Source organism: Barbus barbus, assembly GCF_936440315.1.
Source record: "Barbus barbus genome assembly, chromosome: 13".
Lineage (NCBI taxonomy): Eukaryota > Metazoa > Chordata > Actinopteri > Cypriniformes > Cyprinidae > Barbus > Barbus barbus.
In genome coordinates, this window is record NC_136741.1 from 6,728,716 (window position 1) to 6,750,145 (window position 21,430).

The window sequence follows — 21,430 nt, forward strand, 5'->3', positions numbered from 1 at the left end:
GGACCGTGATTGGCTAGAAAGCAGGAAAAACTCCAGGGTGACGTCACTAGACTGGGACAGGAGCTTGCTTTGCCCTTGTGTGGGAAATAAATGCCATTTCAGTTTTTCCATCAGTTATTGTGCTTCGGTTAAAGTAGATTTGCTCTGCGCCGCCATGTCTCTTGCTGCAGAGGCTTTCGTCTCTCAGATTGCAGGTAATGTTTTGGCTTGTGTGTCATGTAGCGAGTCCATATGGCTGTGTTAGTGTTTTGTGCTAGAGATGGGCAGGTCAGGATGATAATCGGTATTTACCTTCAACACAGTCGTTTAATTTCTCTGCGTATTAGTAGAACTAAGCCAATACTTCTGTTTACGAGTCTGTTACAGTTCTGTTGTTTCCAGCGCTACTGTCAGGGTCAAAGATAAAGAAACCCACTAAATGTTTATTAACTTGATGTTAGAGCGTCGATAGATATTTTGGGGTCCGAGTTTCTAAAAAATGGAAAGATATGCAGTATTATTTGTGAAATATCAGTTGTTCATGTCATGCTTTTTTTATTGCAGCTGCTGAGCCGTGGCCTGAAAATGCAACTCTGTATCAACCTCTTAAGGGTAAGTGATTCAAAAAAGAGGCTGTTTATTCATTTATACATTTAGAATGCACTCTGAACTACAAAAGATGTCAAATGAAACGCACATTTATATTTTTAATGTTTTTTTTGGTACAGAGGATCAAATCTTGCTGTCAGATTCTGCATCCTCTTTGGCCGTTCAGGTGAAAAGTAGTGCCTTAATCACTTTGTCAATTTACACACCAATTCACATTGGCAACTTGAAGCACAAATATATAAAAATGTATTGGTCACTTGTTTTTGTTAGTGAAGTTATTCTTGTTTTCCAGACTTTTCTGAGGATGTGTGGCCTGCCAGTGCTGGTGTCCTGCCGTGCCAATGCTGAATACATGTCACCGTCAGGTGAGCAACCAAAGTCTTTACTTAACAGTCACTCGTTTTCAGCATTTTGTTTTATTTTTTTTAGTCTTATCTTATGTTGGAAGGGTGGTGGTAAAGAGATTTGGCTTTGTCAGGTTGAATGTATTTATTAGAGTTTGTTCGTATGTCTAAAATGTCTCTTCCTCTCTGTTTATTAGGGAAGGTTCCTTTCATCCACGTTGGAAATCAAGTTGTGTCAGAATTGGGGCCGATTGTTCAGTTCGCAAAAGCAAAGGTATCACACTCACTCTAAAAACAAATACAATGTTTGACTGTTGGCTGACATTGCTGTCCATAGGGTCATTCTCTGAGTGATGGGTTGGATGATGTCCAGAGGGCAGAGATGAAGGCTTACATGGAGTTGGTCAATAACATGCTGCTGACTGCAGAGGTACAGACCTGCACACATCAGCATGCAAAACCTGTAAAAGTTTGGGGTCTGTATAATTTTGTTTTGAAGTATTTTATTCTCACCAGTGCTGCTTTTAGTTGGTTAAAATACAGTAAAAGGGTAATATAATGAAGTATGTTTTACAAAAATAACTCTTTTCTATTTTAATATATTTTACAATATAGTTAATTTTATATAAGTATAATTTTTTCCTGTGATGGTAAAGCTGAACTTTTAGCAGCCATTACTGCAGTCTTCAGTGTCACATTAAACTTCAGAAATCATTCAAATGTACTGTTAATATATTACTCTAATATACTTATATAATCTAAAATAAATAACATTACTATTATTAATATTGTTGTTGTGCTGCTTAATGTTTGTTGAAATGTGATCCATTTTTCAGGATTATTTGATGAACAGAAAGTTCAAAAGAACAGCATTTATTTGAAATGTAATGTTACCTTTTTGTAACAATTGTAAATTTGGATCAATATAATGCATCCATGCTCAATAAAACTATTAATTTCTTTAAAAAAAATTAAAAACCTTACTGACCCCAAACCTTTGAATGGTCTCCATATACAAAAAATCTGATACATTGATGCAAAAAACAAAAAAGCACATTATTTATATTTGCTTGTGGATTTCTATAATTATATGAATTATATCTTTACATAATTAGTGAAAAACTGTGCAGACTAGTGAAACTTTGCCTGTTTTTTCTAGTTGTATATCCAGTGGTGTGATGACTATACTGCTGCAGAGGTATGTGTCATGTATAAGGATGTTCCCAAATCTTATGTATCATATTAACAAAGATGACATCAGTGGCACTACATGTCCACATATAGATAGATATGTAAATATATAACATCATGGTATATATTTAATGGTAGTGTGTGTTTAGATCTCTAGGCCACGATACAGTAGTCCCTATTCTTGGCCCCTCAATCACATTCTGGCCTATCAGAAGCAGTGGGAGGTACGGAGGAAGATGAACGCAATTGGATGGTCTGGAAAGAGCCTGGAGCAGGTATGTTTTTGTGTGCAGATAAATTAAGTATAATTCACTGACCAAGTCAGTTTGTGTGTTTTTCTTTCATCAATGTGCGGAACATAAAGTTTTGTGTTTGTTTCCTCATCTCAGGTGTATGAAGATACGAGTCAGTGCTGTCAGGCCTTGTCCCAGCGATTGGGAACACAGCACTACTTTTTCAACAAACAGTACGTTTTGTGCACATACACTACAATTCAGAAGTTGAGCATCAGTGAGATCTGAATGTCTGTACACATACAGACATGTAACAACTCAGTTATTACATGCTATCTTAACTAATTGTTGTACTTTCAATGTCACAGGCCAACTGAACTAGATGCTCTGGTATTTGGTCATCTTTTCACCATACTCACCACACAACTGTCCAACGACGAGCTTGCTGAAAAGGTTAAGTCCTACACCAACCTGCTTTCTTTCTGCCATCGTATTGAACAGACTTATTTTAAGGAGCATGACCGAGAGAGCCAGTCGGGAGCCTCGCGCCATTCCAAAGGCTCACTACCCTGAGCAGCACACTTTGCCCAACATTTCTCACTCCTCTGATCTGAAGTGATAAATCTGGCTGAAATTATTGATATATTTAATGTCCTATGTGCATTAAAAGATGACATTGTTAGTTTTGTTGAGGCTAAACCATCTCTATAGATCAGTAGGAGGGAGATTAAATAGAAGTTTGTGAATATTTAAGTGTTCCCAACACAGTTCCAAACCACGTCTTTGTCTGTTCATAATGCCATAACAGGAACTTGCCTGCTGCAACAGTAGAATTAGATTTCGTATATGTAAAGATTTAGTTGATGTAAATCTTTTTTTTTCCCACTGTGTGATGCCTTTGTCTAAAATGATGTGTACATGGAAAGTGCCTACACTATGAAGTATAATAAACTTCAAGTTTAGACTCGAGTTTCTGTGTTAATGAGGAATTCTGTTCATGCAAAGTTCAAACGTGTTCTAATATATAAGATATGTAATTTAAACATTTGAATGGAGGCAGTCGTTTGATGCAGATAAACACCTGGCATAATGTTGCTGTGTTCTATTTGTTCCAGCAGAGGGTGTATTAATGCTGCATTAAATTGAAGTCCTAGCCTATACTCAATATTCAGTGAATACATTGTTTTTAGCCATTATTTAGCTTTTAAACAGTTTTTTATTGGATTTAAATATATTGGAACTACATGACAATCTTAGAGTATTTGAATACAAAATAATGCGGTTAAAACTTGCTTATTAATTAGAACACGCAAGTATTCATAAAACAGATTGTCTGTTGCAGTTAGATACACAGTACAAGCATCAAATCTTTTTCCATCTGAATATGTATTTTAGACAGCCCTCCAAGAAATCTTACAGTTTCCAACAACATAGCATGAATATTTAATTTATTCAGAATCTCATCATATAATCTGTCAAATTCTGTAGTTGTCGATAAATAATCTCTGCCTATTTCCAAACTTGTGTGACAGATGAATATACATAAGTCTACACACATATATTTTATATATACTGTTCAAAGATTTTGGGTCAGTAAAAGAGAAATTTGGTATTATGCAGCAAGGATGAATTAACCTGATCAACTTTCTATTCATCATAGAATTCTGAGAAAAAAAAATGTATCGCTGTTTCTACAAAAATATTACGCAACACAGTTGTTTTGAACCTTCATAATAACTACACCTTTCTTAATCACCAAATCAGCATATTTGATTTTTGAAGCATCATGTGATGCTGTAGACAGGAGTAATGGCTGCTGAAGACTCTGTTGCCATTACTAAAAAAAATTACATATTTAAATATATTAAAATAGAAAAGTTATTTTTAAATTGTAATATTTCATAGTTGTTACTGTTTCTAATGCATGTTTATCAAAAGACTTTTAAAAAGTTGACTTTAAAAAACCTTAACAACACCTAACTTTTGAACACTTTTGTGTGTGTGCGTATATGTATACACACACACAGTATATATGTATATGTACAGTATATATGTATGTATTTGCATTAACTGGATCAGCCTCATGAGTCAAGCTAAAATTTATAATACCATATTTGTTTGATTTTATTGTCATTTAAAAGTAACATTGACATCAATTTTGGAGATTTCATTCTTTCCCTATTCAAGTAGACAGTAGCTGTACTGCATGACTGAAAACAGCGGCTGGGGGATGACGCTAATGTAACTGGATAAATTGTCACTCAACCAACCTCCCTTGACAAAATCAATAGGAGATGAATGTGAATGCCAGACACAAACATTGTGATTCCTCAAGACCACAACATCCCAAAACTAAAGTCCCTGGTTTGTAAAGTTATAAACACCAAAAGAGCTTTGCTGTACTTCAGGTTTATTATAAAGCAAAAGGTAAATCCACCATCTGTGTATTTGTCTTGTTGGCTGTGCCACGTGGCAGCAGGTAAACCGTGCCGCCAGTGCTGTGCTGTAGTTTGTATTCTCTAGGGTTGTAGGAGTTTCCATGTTCATCTCTCAGCTGTCTGAACACCTCATTGTAAAGTTTCCTGAGCTTTTCTTTCGTCTCATGAAGTTTTCTAGCGTTTCTCTCATTTTCTTCCTTGATTTGCTCCTTCTCCCTCTTCAGCCCCTCAATCTCTTCTTCGAGATCAACGAGACTATCCAGCTTTCGTTTGCGACAGCTCTGGGCTGCCATCTTGTTTTTACCACGTCTTCGAATGTCTCTGATGAGGGTATGTTGAGTGTTGTTGAGTTTGCAAGAGCTGATGGCTTCGTTAAATGCTTCCACGGGCAGGGTGATGATGTCATGCACACTAAGCGGCAAACTCATGGCTTGGGCCCGCTGTTCATCACGACATGCGCGCCGGACACCTGCAGCTCTGCTTGTGGTTAAGGGATTTGCTTGAGGCGAATATTTAGGTGTTGATTCATTTTGAGTTTGGTGTTGTGCAGACGTAACAGTTTCATACAGCGTTGCCTCCACAGCATCAGAGTGTAGAGATAAAGGCAGCAGATCGGTGTAATCTGATTGGATACTCTCCAGCTCATCCTTGTCTGATTGGCCATTACTTAAGGTGTCAGCAGCGTAGAGGGATGTCTCTAAATCCACAGAGCCAACAGAAGCAGAGTCATTAAACCCCAGCAGAACGTGGCGCTCCTCAAATTGTAAAAGCGTTTGTGGAGCCTCCCTTCCAGGTGCACTATTTAATTGTTCAGGTTTACTGGTATTGATGGTATATGGGCAAAACTCACTGAAGGTTGAATCGCTTGAGTTTATGTTGCATTTAGGTAAAATCACTTGATTCTCAGGGGTACTGAAGCTGTAAATTGTGTTTGAAGGTGAAGGTGAAGGTGTAGGATTTCCTGGATCTGAGAATGTCTGTATGCATGTTTCCAGGATCTCTACAGGATCAGAGGGTATGCATGACAAAGGCTGAGCAACCTCAAAAGAGTCTGATATTGTCTGTGTAACGCCACATAACTCATCTATTGAGTTTTCACTCTGTGGCTCGGGCAGGTTCTGGTGGCAGATTTCGGTGATATCCTCTAGGGGCAAGCTGGAGCCCTCAGACTCCAGGACATCCAAATAAAACTAAGAGAGAAACAAAATATTAGTAATTTTTAAATACATTTATGTGAAGAACACATTTGATCCATTTTATTTTGCAGTTTACAAAGAGGTATGTTAATATTTTGCAACCTCCACATTATACATTTTAACATTTTTGGAGACTTTTATTTTTTTGGAGAGATTTAAGTGCAAATGTGCAGTACATGGTAAACTAAAATATTTACGCTACTATTCAAAGCTTTGGGGTTAATACGTTTTGAAAGATTATATATATTTTTTTCAGCAAGGATGCATTAAACTGATCAAAAGTTACATGAAAAACATTTACAAAATTTCAAATAAATGCTGAAACAAAAATATAATTTTTATTAATCAAAGAATCCTGAAAATATATATCACAGTGTCCACAAAAATATTAAAGCAGTATTTAATATTTTAAACATTGATTTCTTGAGCAGCAAATCAGCATATTAGTATGATTTCTGAAGGATCATGTGACACTGAAAACTGGAGTAATGATGCTGAAAATTAAATTATGTATATGTTAAAATTGAAAACAGATATTTCAAATTGTAATTATATTACACAATATTACTGTTTTAGTTGTAGCTTTGAGCAAATAAATGCAGCCTTGCCTATTTGGTAAGACAGATCAAAATATTGAATTTAACACAAAATGTGTTCTGAAGTGATTGTGGCCATTTTATCACTTGGGGAAAAAAACAGTATTAAAGTTGTTTTAAGTAATATTAGCCGTTTTGCTGACTTCTGCCAGACTTGGTCATTGAATCAGACCACTCTCTCTCACATCCAAACACTCACCTATCATTCACTCATCGACCTCAAATATTGCTTTTCATCTGAAATATGTATGTAGTTGCAACTTTACATGGCCGCTCAATCTAATGTTAACCTAGAAAAATGTGCACTATTCAAAGTGTCTGTGCGGAGTGTTGAAGCTGAACAGTAACGCGCTCACTGCAGGACAGATGGAGGTGCCGGTGCGCTCACTTGCTCTTAAAATACTCTGTCATTTCTTCTCAGACAGATAAAAGTAATACATCTTTTGAATCTGTAAAGACTCTACGTTTAATTGTGTGCACTCACAATAACAACAAAACATTCCGCTTTTGTAAAATAAAGCAAACAGCGTCTGCTTTCTGCCGTCTCGGTCTCATGAAAAATATATATATAGAGAGTGAAATGTCTACTTTTAACTGAACCAATTCAAATAGAAAACGAATATTCTCAGATTATGTAATCCGTATGAAACATGCATAAAGGTGCACGACGAGTCAGTGTCGGCGACTTCATCTCTTAAGCCAAACACAAAGAAAGCACTAGTTTATCAACAAATTATTAAAACATTAATAGTCTCCTTGCTGTTTTTCCCTGACACATTCATAATTACTAAATCTACCGGTGCGCTGTGGCAAGCTTTTTTCGCGTGCGCTTGAACACTTATTAGGCTATGTAGGCAATTAAAGGCTCATTATTATGATTTATATGGTTTATTAATAGACATGCGACTAATAATCGACTAATGCTTAAAATGAACGACTACTAGTCGACCAGAAAAATATTTAGATGAGGCCAGCCCTAGAAATAATAATAAAATATTGAAATATAGATCTTATCTTGTTTGGTAGCTACCAGCAACAGTTTAGGCATCTGTCAATGTTAACTTTTAATGTTTTTTACACTTCATTTAAACCATCATTAAATGCTCACTATTATTTTTTATCTAAGGTAGAAAGGCAACTCTACTAAGAATGTGCTGATTTATTTATGATTTATTAAATTCAGTGGCTGTGATTTCATAATTACCATAGAGCCTCTTACAATTTAAAGTTACCCAAATTTAATGTAATTTTGTCTGTAAACTTGCAAGAAAGAATATTTGTTCCAAAATGAAATGCCAACCATGCACCAGTTCAGGCATGTCTCTATACATCTTTCTGCATTGTGTACATAAGTACCTGTAAGTCCGGCAGTGACAGCAGTTCTCTAAAAGCCTGCTCTTGAGAAGGAGGCTTTTGAGACTTCTGAGAGAATAGCAGTGCAGACAGCAGGGGATTCTGGGTAACAGGTGAATGCTGAGTCAACACTGTAGAATGCAATGTCTCTGAGAAGGACACAGCCTAAATCATGGTGAAAATAGCTCTGTAAGCAACACTAAATAATAGAGAGTGTGAATGTGCACACGGGTGTTATTTTGAGAGATTTATTAATATTAGGGATGCACACTGTTTATTTGTTTACATGTGTAGTTAATAAAATGGTCACCTGGGAGTTCACAGATGAAGGACTAGGCAAAAATTCTCCAGTTTCCTTGTCTAGTTTCTGTAACCTTTGCATTATCCTTTCAAGCTCTCGCTCTCTTTTTAACACTCTTTCTCTTGCTCTTGTGATCTCCTCTCTCTGCTGAAGACATCCATCATAGATCTCTCGCTCAACCCCCAAATCGACATCCTGCCTCCATAAAATATCAATCAAATCCTAAACAGAAAGACATCATGTAAAACAGACAATTGACCATGTTTGTATGTGGCTGTGCACACTGGTATTACAATACGAGCATGTTTGCATAAACTTTCAGTGAACTCTCACAATATCAGTCATGTTTTTGTGCGCGATTTGCATTCACATTCATTTGCTTGGCAGGTGCCTTCTTACCAAACACACCTGTAACTTTTCAGGTTGGTGTAGCATGGCATAACAATACACACTATCAGGGTGGATCATTTTATTTTATGAATACAGTAAAACATGCTTTAATTTCACCTTATCAGAACCAATGCACAAAACCAATTAAACTGAACAACATATTAGGCAACTTATGAGCAATCTTCAAAGAAGGCCGCCTAAAATGATAAAAAAGCAAAAATAACAATGAATATAGGCCTACAAGAATCTAGTAACTTAGTAAAACATATTTGTAAACATCAACCAGTAAATTATGAACGACTGGAAAAGTTATGGTGACTTTGAATATCATTGTGGACAATGTGGGGCCTTGGAGTCAAAAAGGTTGAGAATCATTGATGTAAGATCACGTGTAATTACTTCTTTTGATATGATAAAAAGGCAATCAATGCATTTATGAGCCCTGATTGTATGGTCAGAGGTTGTACTGCCACTTAGGGAGCCTGATATACGAAACTAGACCAATAAAGTGCTTTAGTATGTCTCTTCTTTGTTTTCCACTCAAAGTAAATGTCAGTGACATCTATGGTGCACATTACAGATGTGGAACTGAAAATAGAAACATTTCAGTTCAGGTTCAGGTAAGTTCAATTCAGTTCAGATTAGATCCGTTCACATCAGACAAGTTCATTTCAGTGCAGATCAGATCAGTTCAAACAAGGGGTAAATGTTTGGCTGGTTGGCATGAATCCAGTTATGGCTTAGGTGATTGGCGCAAAAAAAAAAAAAAAAAAAAAAAAAAACCTGAATGAGCCCATGAGCAGAGATGGCAGGATCTAAACTGTGCACTTATGGGAGTAAAACAGAACAACTGCTATTGAGTTGAATGGGAATGCTAACAGACCTTTGAGTTCAGTTCAGAATTCAGATCAATTCATTTCAGGTTAATTTATTTCCCACTGTTTAACTATAGTATCCCATATTGCAAAATAATGTATATATTTAAACATAGTATAGCAAATATATTTTTGGCTATTTTGAAATGTATTTTAAAAAATTAAAATATATAGAATTGTTTTTGTCATATGGGGTTCAAAATAAATTATGTTTCCCCCAGTGAGCAAACAAAATGTTACAGTGGCCAAGAAAAAAAAAAGTTGTTTATTTCTAATATACTGCCATTTTTTTTGTACTGGTCTTCTCAGATAATCACACATTAGGGAACAACAGGAGTCAGCTTGTCATTTACTGTGGTTTAAAGCCTAATTTGCAAACTATTTTTCCTGTCATTTTAATTCACTATCAGTGACAGATATTGCCATTGGTGTACAAGGTGAGATATAGAGCTGTACACAGTGATGTCTGTGATTAAAAATGTTTTCAAGCATATTTTACCACTATCAGATCCTATAATCGGCGTATGTCCATTCCAGTTTTTTACACGGAAACAGCAAAGCTGGAATGGACATGTGTTAACCTGAAGGCCATGACACCGCGGTCCTCTGAGTGAGCACACTTTATATGCTGGTACACAAACAAAACATCTAAGCGATGGGCATAGCATTTGTAATGGAGTCAGTCATAAAGACCTTGAACTGGTTGCGCTCTCACTGAAGTCACGCAAGTAAATAAATGCTCCAGCTTACGTAGGAGGTTGTGAATTTAGTTCAGTGAGCAACTAAGGGAAAACAATTCATCAGATAATAGAAAAAAACAGAACAAGAATAACTGGGAGAAAGAAGGTATAAAGGTAAGCTGAGTGAAAGGTGAATACACACGCCTACAGCTGGGTGTGTGATGATGCAACTGTGTTAAAGTGTAGACAGGCTGATAGAGCCTTGTGTGCATAAAAGACAAGTGATTTATGAATTAACTCTTCTCATTGGGGTAAATGGCAACCCACCCTAAAACAGCAGTGCAATCTTGGGTGTGTCTGGATCAGGTGCACAAAGTGAAATGTTTATTTAACCAACCCAGTTACTTGAATTCATGACAGCTGAGACCAATTTTATGTGGGTGGCCAGCCCCAGTGTTACAGAGACATCAGGCCTTTCATCAAGTTTTTCACTCCCCATTACAGCCCAATATTCAAATACGTTGTACAAAAAAGGACTATTTTTGCAGTTCAAAACTATGCTCTAATTGCTATTTTTTAAGAATATATATCAAATGTGCATATACTTTAATTTATATCGTCACATCAATATACGCGGTTCCTATGCTAGACCTTCAAACTAACTTCACTACTCATAATTTATTTATGATAATACACTTGTCTGGGGTTATATGATTTTAAAAAAAAATACTCCAATCTTCAGTGTCATATGATCCTTCAGAGATCATTCTAATATGTGACCCTGGACTACAAAACCAGTCTTAAATCGCTGGGGTATATTTGTAGCAATAGCCAAAAATACATTGTATGGGTCAAAATGATCCATTTTTCTTTTATGCCAAAAATCATTAAGATATTAAGTAAAGATCATGTTCCATGAAGATATTTTGTACATTTCTTACCGTAAATATCAAAACTTAATTTTTGATTAGTAATATGCATTGATAAGGACTTCATTTGGACAACTTTAAAGGTGATTTTCTCAATATTTCGATTTTTTTGCACCCCCAGATTCCAGATTTTCAAATAGTTGTATCTCGGCCAAATATTGTTTGATCCTGACAAACCATACATCAATGGAAAGCTTATTTATTCATTATATACATTATTACATTATATGTATAAATCTCAATTTTGAAAAATTGACACTTAAGACTGGTTTTGTGGTCCAGGGTCACATATGCTGATTTATTATCAGTGTTGAAACTGTTGTGCTGCTTAATATGTTTCTGGAACCTGCAATACTTTTTCCTTTGATGAATAAAAAGTTAAAAAGAACATCATTTATTCAAAATAAAATCTCTTTACTATCACTTTTCAGAATCAGAATCAGAATGAGCTTTATTGGCCAAGTATGTTTACACATACCAGGAATTTGTTGTCTTGACAGAAGCTCCACAGTGCAACAGAAAAACAGCAACAGGACAGGACACAGATAATAAAAGAATAATATACAAATATCCAAATAGGCAATGTACAAAGCAGCAAAAACACAATATATAATATAGACAACTATGTATGTACAGGTCAAGTATGTGCAAATTAGAAATGAGAAAATAAAAATAAAATAAGTGAGTGTGGTGAATAGATAATGTATTATAGTTGTGTGTTCCACGTTTATTGTTGAGTGTTCATGAGATGGATTGCCTGAGGGAAGAAACTGTTCCTGTGTCTGGTCGTTCTGGTGCTCAGAGCTCTGTAACGTCGACCAAACGGTAACAGTACAAAGAGGGAGTGTGCTGGATGTGAGGGGTCTAGAGTGATTTTACCAGCCCTTTTGCTCACTCTGGATAAGTACAGTTTTTGGAGAATGAGGAGGGTTGGACCAATGATTCGCTCAGCAGTCCAGACTACTCTCCATAGTCTTATGAGGTCAGATTTGGTAGCTGAGCTGAACCAGATAGTTATTGAAGTGCAGAGGACGGATTCAATGATGGCAGAGTAGAATTGTTTCAGCAAGTCCTGTGGCAGGTTGAACTTCCTCAGCTGGCCAAGAAAGTACAACCTCTGCTGGGCCTTTCTGACAATGGAGTCTATGTGAATATCCCACTTCAGGTCCTGAGAGATGGTGGTGCCCAGGAATCTGAATGACTCCACTGCAGTCACAGTGCTGTTCATAATGGTGAGTGGGGGGAGAGCAGGGGGGTTTCTCCTGAAGTCCACGATCATCTCCACAGTTTTGAGCGTGTTGAGCTCCAGGTTGTTAAGACTGCATCAGACAGCCAGCTCCTTAACCTCCTGTCTGTAAGCAAGCAGACTCGTCACCGTCCTGGATGAGGCCAATCAGTGTGGTGTCGTCTGCAAACTTCAGGAGCTTGACAGAGGGGTCTTTAGATGTGCAGTCGTTGGTGTAGAGGGAGAAGAGCAGTGGGGAGAGTACGCAGCCCTGAGGAGCTCCAGTGCTGATGGTACGAGTGCTGGATGTGAATTTACCAAGCTTGTAAATTTTTATCCATTTATCACATGCTTGCTGAATAAAAGTATTAATTTCTTAAAAAAAAAGAAATAAAAAATGTACTGACCCCACTGATCTATAATAGAGAACATTATATATAGATCAGTGACTGACCCCAACTTTTGAATAGTAGTGTATATCGTAACACAAAATTTCTATTTTTAATAAACACTGTTCTATTTATGTAACTTTTTATTTATCAAAGAATCCTGAAGAAAGTATCACAGGTCTCAAAAAATTTTAAGCAGCATAACTGTTTCCAACATTGATTATGAATCAGAATATTAGAATGATTTCTGAAGGATCATGTGACGATGCTGAAATGATGATGCTGAAAATTCAGCTTGGCTTCACAGGAATAAATTATATTTTAAAGTATATTAAATAGAAAACTTTTATTTTTAAATCGCAATAATATTTAACAAAATTACTTTTTTTTCTGTATTTTTGATCAAATAGATACAGCCTTGATGAGCTTTAAAAAACATACTGATCCCAAACGGCAGAGTATATACACACTACTTGATGATGATGACAGTAAAGGTAACCAAAAAAGACCAAACTGCATGTAGGCAATATAAAATGCCAAAAAAAATAATAATACTTGATGGCTTTCATTTAAAAACTGCAAAGCTTTAGTAAGTTTATCATTCTTAACAGGCCAGTTCTGTCCTTTTTATTTTAATTATTTTTTACCTTCATACATTTCACAGGTAACTTTTAACATCATCTCAGCAATTCTACAATAAGGTTACAATTACACAAAAAAAACCTACTTCAAAAATGGGACTTCAAAAAACAAATTAGTCCTTTTCCATCAGTTGTATTTACATGAACCCAGTTCAAGGTGTAAAGTTTGACAAAATATATTTGGTTTCTTATCAAAGTACTGTTTTTTAAACTTACCTCGTGTTGAAACTGAGCTGAAGGGTCGTCCATGTCTTTCAGTCTTGTCTGATGGATGTCTAATACAAGCGTCAGCAAAGCATATTTCTGAATCAAATCTGACGACACGCGTGTGTAACGACCCAAATACAGACAGGACACGCCCATAATCTCCATCAGCCAATCAAAGAGCAGATAACAAACTCAGGAACCATCCATCAGCCAATCAAATAGTAGAACACAAATATTAACATTGACCCGCCTACAAAAGTATCGACCAATAACAGTTCTCAATTCAACTAGACAAGCCTTCATCACTTTACAACATGCCTTTAAATTACAACCGTTTTCCTCATCAATAATCGTGTTGATGAAACGGGTCTTCACACTTTATCTCGAATCTTCAAAGTCACGAACGAAAAAGCAAAGTTTAACTTAAAAAAACTTAAAATAAAGGCATAATAACTGCTACTTGCTCTGATTTTCTATTTAGAGTCTACAACTAGGGTACGTAAAAATTATTTAATACAAGTTTAATGGCCTGGTAAAATCTTTTGTTTTGATGAAATGCTCCCAATATTAGACAAGCACAGTGTACAATGTTAAACATAATTTTTAAAAACAATTTACATAATGTATTTAAACACAAGTTCAGATGAATCATGCATTGTCCGTCTTTCAAGAATGTCTTCCCCCTCAGTTTTCAACACGCCACGAAATGTGACAGGTAGCTGTGATTAGCACCATGCCCACTCTACCTATGCCAAGGGTACGAGCTCAGAGAAGATCTCCGACGAGCGCGTTCATGAGCACCCTACACGTTCACGTTTGGCAGCTCCACGTCGACATTCCTTTAGCGACGGAGAGAGAGAGAGGGGGTCCAGCAATGCATTCAGTCTGCTTCAGCCAGGAGAGCCACCGGTCAGCCGTGAGGTAAGCAGACACTTTACAGTCCAGAATTAAACTTTCATTAGCGGCTCTGGACTCTAGTTTATGTTTTTAGAGGTGATGCATTAAACTCAGAAAAGCGTGCGCAATAAATTATACTGCTTTAGGCTGTACTTAAAGTGATGCCAAGCTTAAACTATTTAACAGAGTAATTTGAGAAGTTTTGGATATAAAACCTGAGCAGAGAACCTGTGCAAAAACATGGATGACTGTTGTTTTACACAACAGCTCTCAGCTCTTTACAAATTCAGATGTAGGCCAGTATGTACATTGTTGATTCTTAAATATGCTTCTGAAAACTGAATTGATGAATTTAAATGTTATAGCCTACATTAGGAGGAAAAAGTATATGTGTATGTTTCCATATATTGCATATCTTGGCTGAATTTGTTTTTTTTCTTGTTTCAACATGACTAAATAAATATTTGCGGGTTGTATAAAATAAGACCTCCATTACAGGCTGTGTCAAATTAGCATTCTCCTTAATATTGTTGCAACAGTTTGAAGTTGTTAATGCATGGAGACACGTCAGCTCATTCTAGAGAGTGGACATAAATTCTAACATGTGTTTTACTTCCCAGGAACCTCAGGAGCTGATTGGTCCTCAGTGGGTAACCTTCTCAAGGCAACTGCCAGCGAACTGACTGAAGCCCAAATGATTGCAGTAAATGTTTGATACATTTTGAAGACAAATCTAGAATTTCAAAAGGCTTATAGGCTTCGTCTTCCAAAGTTGCATACCCACACAAGATAATATGCACATATGGACACACTTATACAGAGAAACACACACATTCAACCATGGCTCCTCGGGGAAAGTTCTGTGGTCCACTCTGGCTGTGTGAGTGTGTGGTCAGTGCATTACAGAACTTTGCTTTAGAAGCTCCACCCGTCAAATCTCTATTGATCCCCAAGAAAATAAAGGCTTGGTTTTACAAGTTCCATGACTGGTTTAAGTTTATACTTTAACAGATTAATATGCTTTTTGTTAACATAATTTTGTCAGTATTTCAAATGTTGACAACAAATGGACCTTTTTTAGCTGAATCCTTCCTACTAGTATTTATTAAAATCTGTAATTTAGAAATTATATAAAAAATATTAACAGCATGAAGAACATTATACAAAAAAGACATCCGGTCAACAATGAATGCTAAGTATTTATGAAGTATTTATAACTCATAATACTGCCATGGTAACAGCTTGCAGATTTTGGAACTTATTAAATCTTCTATGTTTTGAACAAAGTGTTTTGTTTTTCTTATTTACACCGTCAAGCATATTTCACAAGTGTGAAAGTATACACTCACTGGCCACTTTATTAGGTGCACCTTGCTAGTACCGGGTTGGACCCCCTTTTGCCTTCAGAAGGGCCTTAATTCTTCGTGACAGACTCAACAAGGTGTTGGAAACATTCCTCAGAGATTTTGGTCCATATTGACATGATAGCATCATGTGAAGTGAAGTGACATTCAGCCAAGTATGGTGACCCATACTCGGAATTCGTGCTCTGCATTTAACCCATCCAACGTGCACACACACACACCGTGAACATACACCCAGAGCAGTGGGCAGCCATTTTATGCTGCAGCGCCCGGGGAGCAGTTGGGGGTTCGGTGCCTTGATCAAGGGCACCTCAGTCGTGGTATTGAGGGTGGAGAGAGCGCTGGACATTCACTCCCCCCACCTACAATTCCTGCCGGCCGGAGACTCGAACCCGCAACCTTCGGATTACAAGTCCGACTCTCTAACCATTAGGCCACAACTTCCATGCAGTCGCATCCATGATGCGAATCTCCCGTTCCATCACATCCCAAAGGTGCTCTACTGGATTGAGATCTGGTGAATGTGGAGGCCATTTGAGTAAAGTGAACTCATTGTCATGTTCAAGAAACCAGTCTGAGATGATTTGAGCTTTGTGACATGGTGCATTATCCTGCTGGAAGTAGCCATCAGAAGATGGGTACACTGTAGTCATAAAGGAATGGACATGGTCAGCAACAATAGTCATGTGGCATTTAAACGATGCTCAATTGGTACTAAGGGGCCCAAAGTGTGCCAAGAAAATATCCCCCACACCATTACACCAGCCTGAACCGTTGAGACAAGGCTTTCCATGGATCCATGCTTTCATGTTCTTTACACCAAATTCTGACCCTACCATCTGAATGTCGCAGCAGAAATCGAGACTCATCAGTCCAGGCAACGTTTTTCCAATCTTCTATTGTTCAATTTTGGTGAGCCTGTGTGAATTGTAGCCTCCGTTTCCTGTTCTTAGCTGACAGGAGCGGCACCCGGTGTGGTCTTCTGCTGCTGTAGCCCATCTGCTTCAGGGTTCGACGTGTTGTGTGTTCAGAGATGGTATTCTGCATACCTTGGTTGTAACGAGTGGTTATGTGAGTTACTGTTGCCTTTCTATCATCTCTAACCAGTCTGCCCATTCTCCTCTGACCTCTGACATCAACAAGGCTTTTTTGTCCACACAACTGCCGCTCAATGGATATTTTCTCTTTCTCGGACCATTCTCTGTAAACCCTAGAGATGGTTGTGAGTGAAAATCCCAGTAGATCAGTAGTTTTTGAAATACTCAGACCAGCCCGTCTGGCACCAACAACCATTCCATGTTCAAAGTCACTTAAATCCCCTTTCTTCCCCATTCTGATGCTCGGTTTGAACTTCAGCAAGTCGTCTTCACCACATCTAGATGACTAAATGCATTGATTTGCTGCCATATTGGCTGATTAGCAATTTGTGTTACCAAGCAATTGAACAGGTGTACCTAATAAAGTGGCTGGTGAGTGTACAATTTTGTTTTCTTGGCTTGTAATATTCTGTTGCAACTCAAAATGGTTTATATTACTAAGTGTTGCTGGAACTGAAATGGTTTAGGTAAATTTATATTTTTGCAAAAGCCAGGCAGTCATGGCACATAATGTACTTAAAGATGCTAACTTCTCACAGTTTTTAAGTGTACTGCATCAGAGAGACTAATCTTCTGACTATTCTAAATGTTATCCTTGAAGCCCAAAAGCGAAATAAAGTTTTGCAGTTGTTACGTATGCTGCATTTAATGCAATCATATTTGATTATAGTCATATTTGGCTTCAAATTTCACGACCCACCATTAACATCCATTAACATCATTTAGTTATTTTAGGTTAAATTTATATTAATTTCTTACGAATTATTACATTTTGCACTATTTTCAATAATATTTTTGCCTTCACTGGTTAATTTTAAATTTATTGTTAAAAAGTAAAAATACTTCGTGACTCTTAAAGAATAATAACGCCTTTATTAGCCAATGTGCATGCGAGTTTTGTAACTGCAACTTTTTATGTTTCCACCTGCATTTTTATTGCGGCTAACATTTACAGTTTTAAGAAAGAAGGAAAATGAAATATAGCTGACTGCTGCCCTGTAGTGGATTTCTGTGGCAGCACCATCCTCTGATCCCTCCCAGCTCATGTCTTATTCATATTACTTATCTTGGTTCCTGTATCAGACACTTTCACCTTGAGAATGTTGATGTAATTGACACAAAAGAGATAAAATGGACCATGAATATGACAATGAATATGTTTATTCCACTATTACAGACACATTCACTAGACTACCCCTGTGTCCACAACCTGCTCATAGATTGTAGGTCAACGATGCTGTATTTGTTGACACTGTGACCTAACACACTGGCTACATCTACGATATACAAGGTCTGGCAGGGGTTCCTCTCAATGACAAACACAGACAGGATAAGACCAGCTGTGCACTTTCTGAGGGATCTCTGTTCGTACTTTGCTCTCTGATGTGTATTGCACTTGTCTACGTTTAATGTTCAAGTTCAATCAAAGCTGAGGCTGATAAGGTCTGTTAGGCCATTGTCGCTACGCAATTACTTTATGAGATCTTCTAAACTTTATGTCTTTCCTGGTAAGTTTGTCTGAGGAGATTTACTCATGAAGCTACAATGTTGACCTTAGTACCCAGGTCACATATAACAATTAATCAGTCACTACAAGCTAAAGATGAAATCAAGTGTCTGTGCTTACATCCATGAATGATAGTACTGTTATTCTATATCTAAATCAGTAATTTGGATGTTATGAATCTGAAAAAGAGAGCACATAAAGCAATTTTTTCATTTTTCAGCCAAGAGCACCTTTTATACTGAACTATGGTCATGATTTAAAAAAAAGAAAGAAAAAAGTACAACCTACCTCAGCAGGAAAAGCAACTTTCTAGGAAATTTCTAGGCAAACCATCTTGAAAATATTCTTACCGCATATTTTTACCAGGAAATTGTTAGAATTTCTCAGAGGAAGAAGAGCATACCTCATGCTTTATATACTGAATTTAAAGGTCTCAAGTACATTGTCATCAGACTCCCTCTAAAGGGTCTGCTTGGTACATTGAGAACTGAAACTCAAAAGGTAAAACTGAAGAAATTGTGAGTGCACAAACAGCAACATCAGCAGGCAAATGCATTAGAACATGAATGGACATGACAAAATTTTATTTGACAGATCAAATCCATCTGATTCAATTAGTTACCAATAAGCATGCTGCTTGTTCAGTCTCTCATTGTGATACAAATACTCTAAGGGTTCAGTACAATTTAATAATTTAAAGTACAACAGCTCCTGTGAAACCAGGGGACATGGTTTTCATTCCCTCAGTGGATACACTGGGGATCTGCAGTAACTCGACTCATTTTAACATTACTTGGACAAACAAAGAAGTGAAAATCTTCACTGCTAAAATGGACTGGCATTAGAAGCATGCCACATGTTTTAATTAATAATCCTGGCCACTTGATCTGTCACACCTTTTGTATAGATATCATTAAAGACATTCAAAGCCAAACTACAAACAGTTAATTTAAATATCGACGTCTCCTCGCTCTCCAACTGTATTATGATGTGGCTGACTTTAAGTATGCAATAAGGTCTGCCCTCTCGCCCTTCTTCTTGATCCCAGCAAAGATCATCTTTGTGCCTGGAATGTACTTCTTGGGATTCTCCAAATATTCCATCAAGGTGTCTTCACCCCAGACAATGCCTGTAAAAAGTAAAAAAAAAAAAGGTTAAATATTGTTATTATTATATAATTTTGTGAAAAGCAAACAAACTGTAACATCATCAGTAAGCCTTACCTTTGCTCTTATTGGCATCTGTGTATGAATATCCCTCTGCCTGACCGGTCTTGCGTCCAAAAAGACCCCAAAGATTTGGCCCCACTTTGTGCTTGCCTCCGTTTTCAACTGTGTGGCACTGGGCGCACTTCTGGACGAAAACCTTCTTTCCCTTTTCAACGTCACCCATATTTACCTAGAAGTAAAGGAGAGGTGAAAACACTGCAGAAAGGCATTTGAAGGGTGAGCAGTTTAAAGCACAGCGGACAGATCATCAGAAGGTCATTCAAGGATGGAGCATCTACAAGCTTAACCCATAAGCTTCAAGACATAAATCGACTAAATCAAGGTCTAAAATAGCTTAAAAGGTGGGTTCACCACCCATTTAGAAGTAAAGCATCTTCTGCTGGTTTCTAGGCAGATGGATTATGTTTCCTATGACACCCAATCTCTGCAAATTCGTATCTGTAAACCTCTCGGTATTAAGATGTTCATTCGAGGATAACCTTAAATCCTCTTCATTAAAAGAAGCCTTAATCACAGAGGTATAGCTCGTTAGAACTAGCTTACCACTAATGATCGTGTGACAAAATCCCAAATTAACTAATCAGAAGACTCTCAGATAAACTATAACGTTACATGTCTGAAGAACAGAGCAGAAGTCGTAAACCGGCGTCAGATTCACGTTGCGGAAGCTAACAGCTAGCCACATCTGGCTAGCTTCCTATAAAGCACATTTTCTCATGAATTACTAAACATTTATTACTGCTCAATTACCAAAAACGAGCCTTCCTCCTGTTACAATAACACAAATTCAGAGATTGTTATTAAACCCTGTATTTTCCTTCCGTGACATACAATTGTTCTTGAAGAGTAACGTTACTGGTGAGCTTACGCAACCTTACGCCACCCTTCCTCAGAACAGCTTTAAAATCCTCTTTTTCGTTTAAATGTCACATCTGTGATCATCAACGCGGCGGACGCGGTCGGTTTAATAGGACTGATAATATTACCTTTCAGGCAGCGTGAGGAAGCTCCTTATTTTGCGGTATGCGGTACTCTGTTCGTGCCGGTCGGCGGACCGATTCTGTATCAGGGAGAAAAGAAAGGTCACTTCATTTCAGAGGCGAGAGAGGGCTCTGGTATTTGACGTCACAATTACGCGCTGCGTGAGCCGTCACGTGTCGCTTTCCGACGAATCTGGTCGCGGTCCCGAAGCTGTTCCCCTGAAGATCCATCTATGGAGTTGTGACAGTCAGTGCCTTTAAAGAGATAATCGGTTTAGATAAAGCGGAGTTCAGAGTCTGGACATGTAAATGAAAGGGAAGGAGAAAACATGGCTTACATTTTCAATAAAATGACTATGTTATTTCCTAGTTATTCTCAGAAAATATATTATTTTTTAAACGTCCTATATTTCTATATAATGATTCATTAATTAATGAGAAACTATCTAAATTCGTTAAAAGATGTGGTTACCCTGATAACAACATTAAGCAGCGCTTTTTATATCAGCATACAGTATACTGTTAATTAATATTCATGGTGCACATTGAAACAAGCCTCAAAGTAGGAATGACTCAAGCAGACCATAAGCACATGTAGCCTGTTATGTGACTCTGACGTTGTGTCACATGAGCGTTTGTCTGCGTGACAGGAGTTTAATTACATCGCAGCACGTACGATTCACGGGGAAATGTCCAAAGACTTGATTTTCAAGTTATCTGGGGTTTCGCCGTCAACACCTGAAGCCGACAGATGACTCACAAGCTTATAATTACGGTGGT

The 21,430-nt window shown here is 37.4% G+C and overlaps 3 protein-coding genes across 4 annotated transcripts; 1 reads left to right on the top strand and 2 right to left on the bottom strand.

Moving 5' to 3' along the window:
• mtx2 (metaxin 2) lies at positions 1-3,762 on the top strand. The gene is made up of 10 exons (XM_079432812.1): positions 1-194; positions 544-591; positions 708-754; positions 881-953; positions 1,130-1,206; positions 1,270-1,362; positions 2,092-2,130; positions 2,273-2,398; positions 2,513-2,589; positions 2,725-3,762. The coding sequence occupies exons 1-10, from the start codon at positions 155-157 to the stop codon at positions 2,927-2,929; spliced, it is 825 nt and encodes a 274-aa protein (XP_079288938.1). The 5' UTR covers positions 1-154; the 3' UTR covers positions 2,930-3,762.
• On the bottom strand, positions 3,556-13,679 carry LOC306879663 (transcription factor NF-E2 45 kDa subunit-like). Its single transcript, XM_079432811.1, has 4 exons — positions 13,586-13,679; positions 8,250-8,462; positions 7,943-8,104; positions 3,556-5,984 (listed from the first exon to the last, which is right to left on the bottom strand). Exons 1-4 carry the CDS (start codon positions 13,616-13,618, stop codon positions 4,770-4,772), a joined length of 1,623 nt encoding a protein of 540 aa, XP_079288937.1. The 5' UTR covers positions 13,619-13,679; the 3' UTR covers positions 3,556-4,769.
• Positions 13,680-17,789: 4,110 nt separating this feature from the next.
• Positions 17,790-20,905, bottom strand: LOC306879037 (cytochrome c). Of its 2 annotated transcripts, XM_079431721.1 has the most exons (3): positions 20,657-20,905; positions 19,665-19,839; positions 17,790-19,570 (listed from the first exon to the last, which is right to left on the bottom strand). In XM_079431721.1, exons 2-3 carry the CDS (start codon positions 19,831-19,833, stop codon positions 19,425-19,427), a joined length of 315 nt encoding a protein of 104 aa, XP_079287847.1. In that variant the 5' UTR covers positions 19,834-19,839; positions 20,657-20,905; the 3' UTR covers positions 17,790-19,424. The 2 variants fall into 2 exon arrangements, with proteins under 2 accessions (XP_079287847.1, XP_079287848.1); XM_079431722.1 differs by lacking the exon at positions 20,657-20,905 and having other exon boundaries at positions 18,083-19,570; positions 19,665-20,566.
• Positions 20,906-21,430: the final 525 nt, after the last annotated feature.

What these genes read in the sequence shown, in the direction of transcription:
- mtx2 (XM_079432812.1), top strand. Translation starts at nt 155, where the DNA reads ATGTCTCTTGCTGCAGAGGCTTTCGTCTCTCAGATTGCAG. An exon ending in TGAATACATGTCACCGTCAG is followed by an intron (nt 954 to 1,129) that starts GTGAGCAACCAA and finishes TCTGTTTATTAG; the next exon opens with GGAAGGTTCCTTTCATCCAC. An exon ending in ATGACTATACTGCTGCAGAG is followed by an intron (nt 2,131 to 2,272) that starts GTATGTGTCATG and finishes GTGTGTGTTTAG; the next exon opens with ATCTCTAGGCCACGATACAG.
- LOC306879663 (XM_079432811.1), bottom strand. Translation starts at nt 13,618, where the DNA reads ATGGACGACCCTTCAGCTCAGTTTCAACACGAG. An exon ending in CAGCTCAGTTTCAACACGAG is followed by an intron (nt 8,463 to 13,585) that starts GTAAGTTTAAAA and finishes CTTTCTGTTTAG; the next exon opens with GATTTGATTGATATTTTATG. An exon ending in CTTCATCTGTGAACTCCCAG is followed by an intron (nt 8,105 to 8,249) that starts GTGACCATTTTA and finishes ACCATGATTTAG; the next exon opens with GCTGTGTCCTTCTCAGAGAC.
- LOC306879037 (XM_079431721.1), bottom strand. Translation starts at nt 19,833, where the DNA reads ATGGGTGACGTTGAAAAGGGAAAGAAGGTTTTCGTCCAGAAGTGCGCC. An exon ending in AGATGCCAATAAGAGCAAAG is followed by an intron (nt 19,571 to 19,664) that starts GTAAGGCTTACT and finishes TACTTTTTACAG; the next exon opens with GCATTGTCTGGGGTGAAGAC.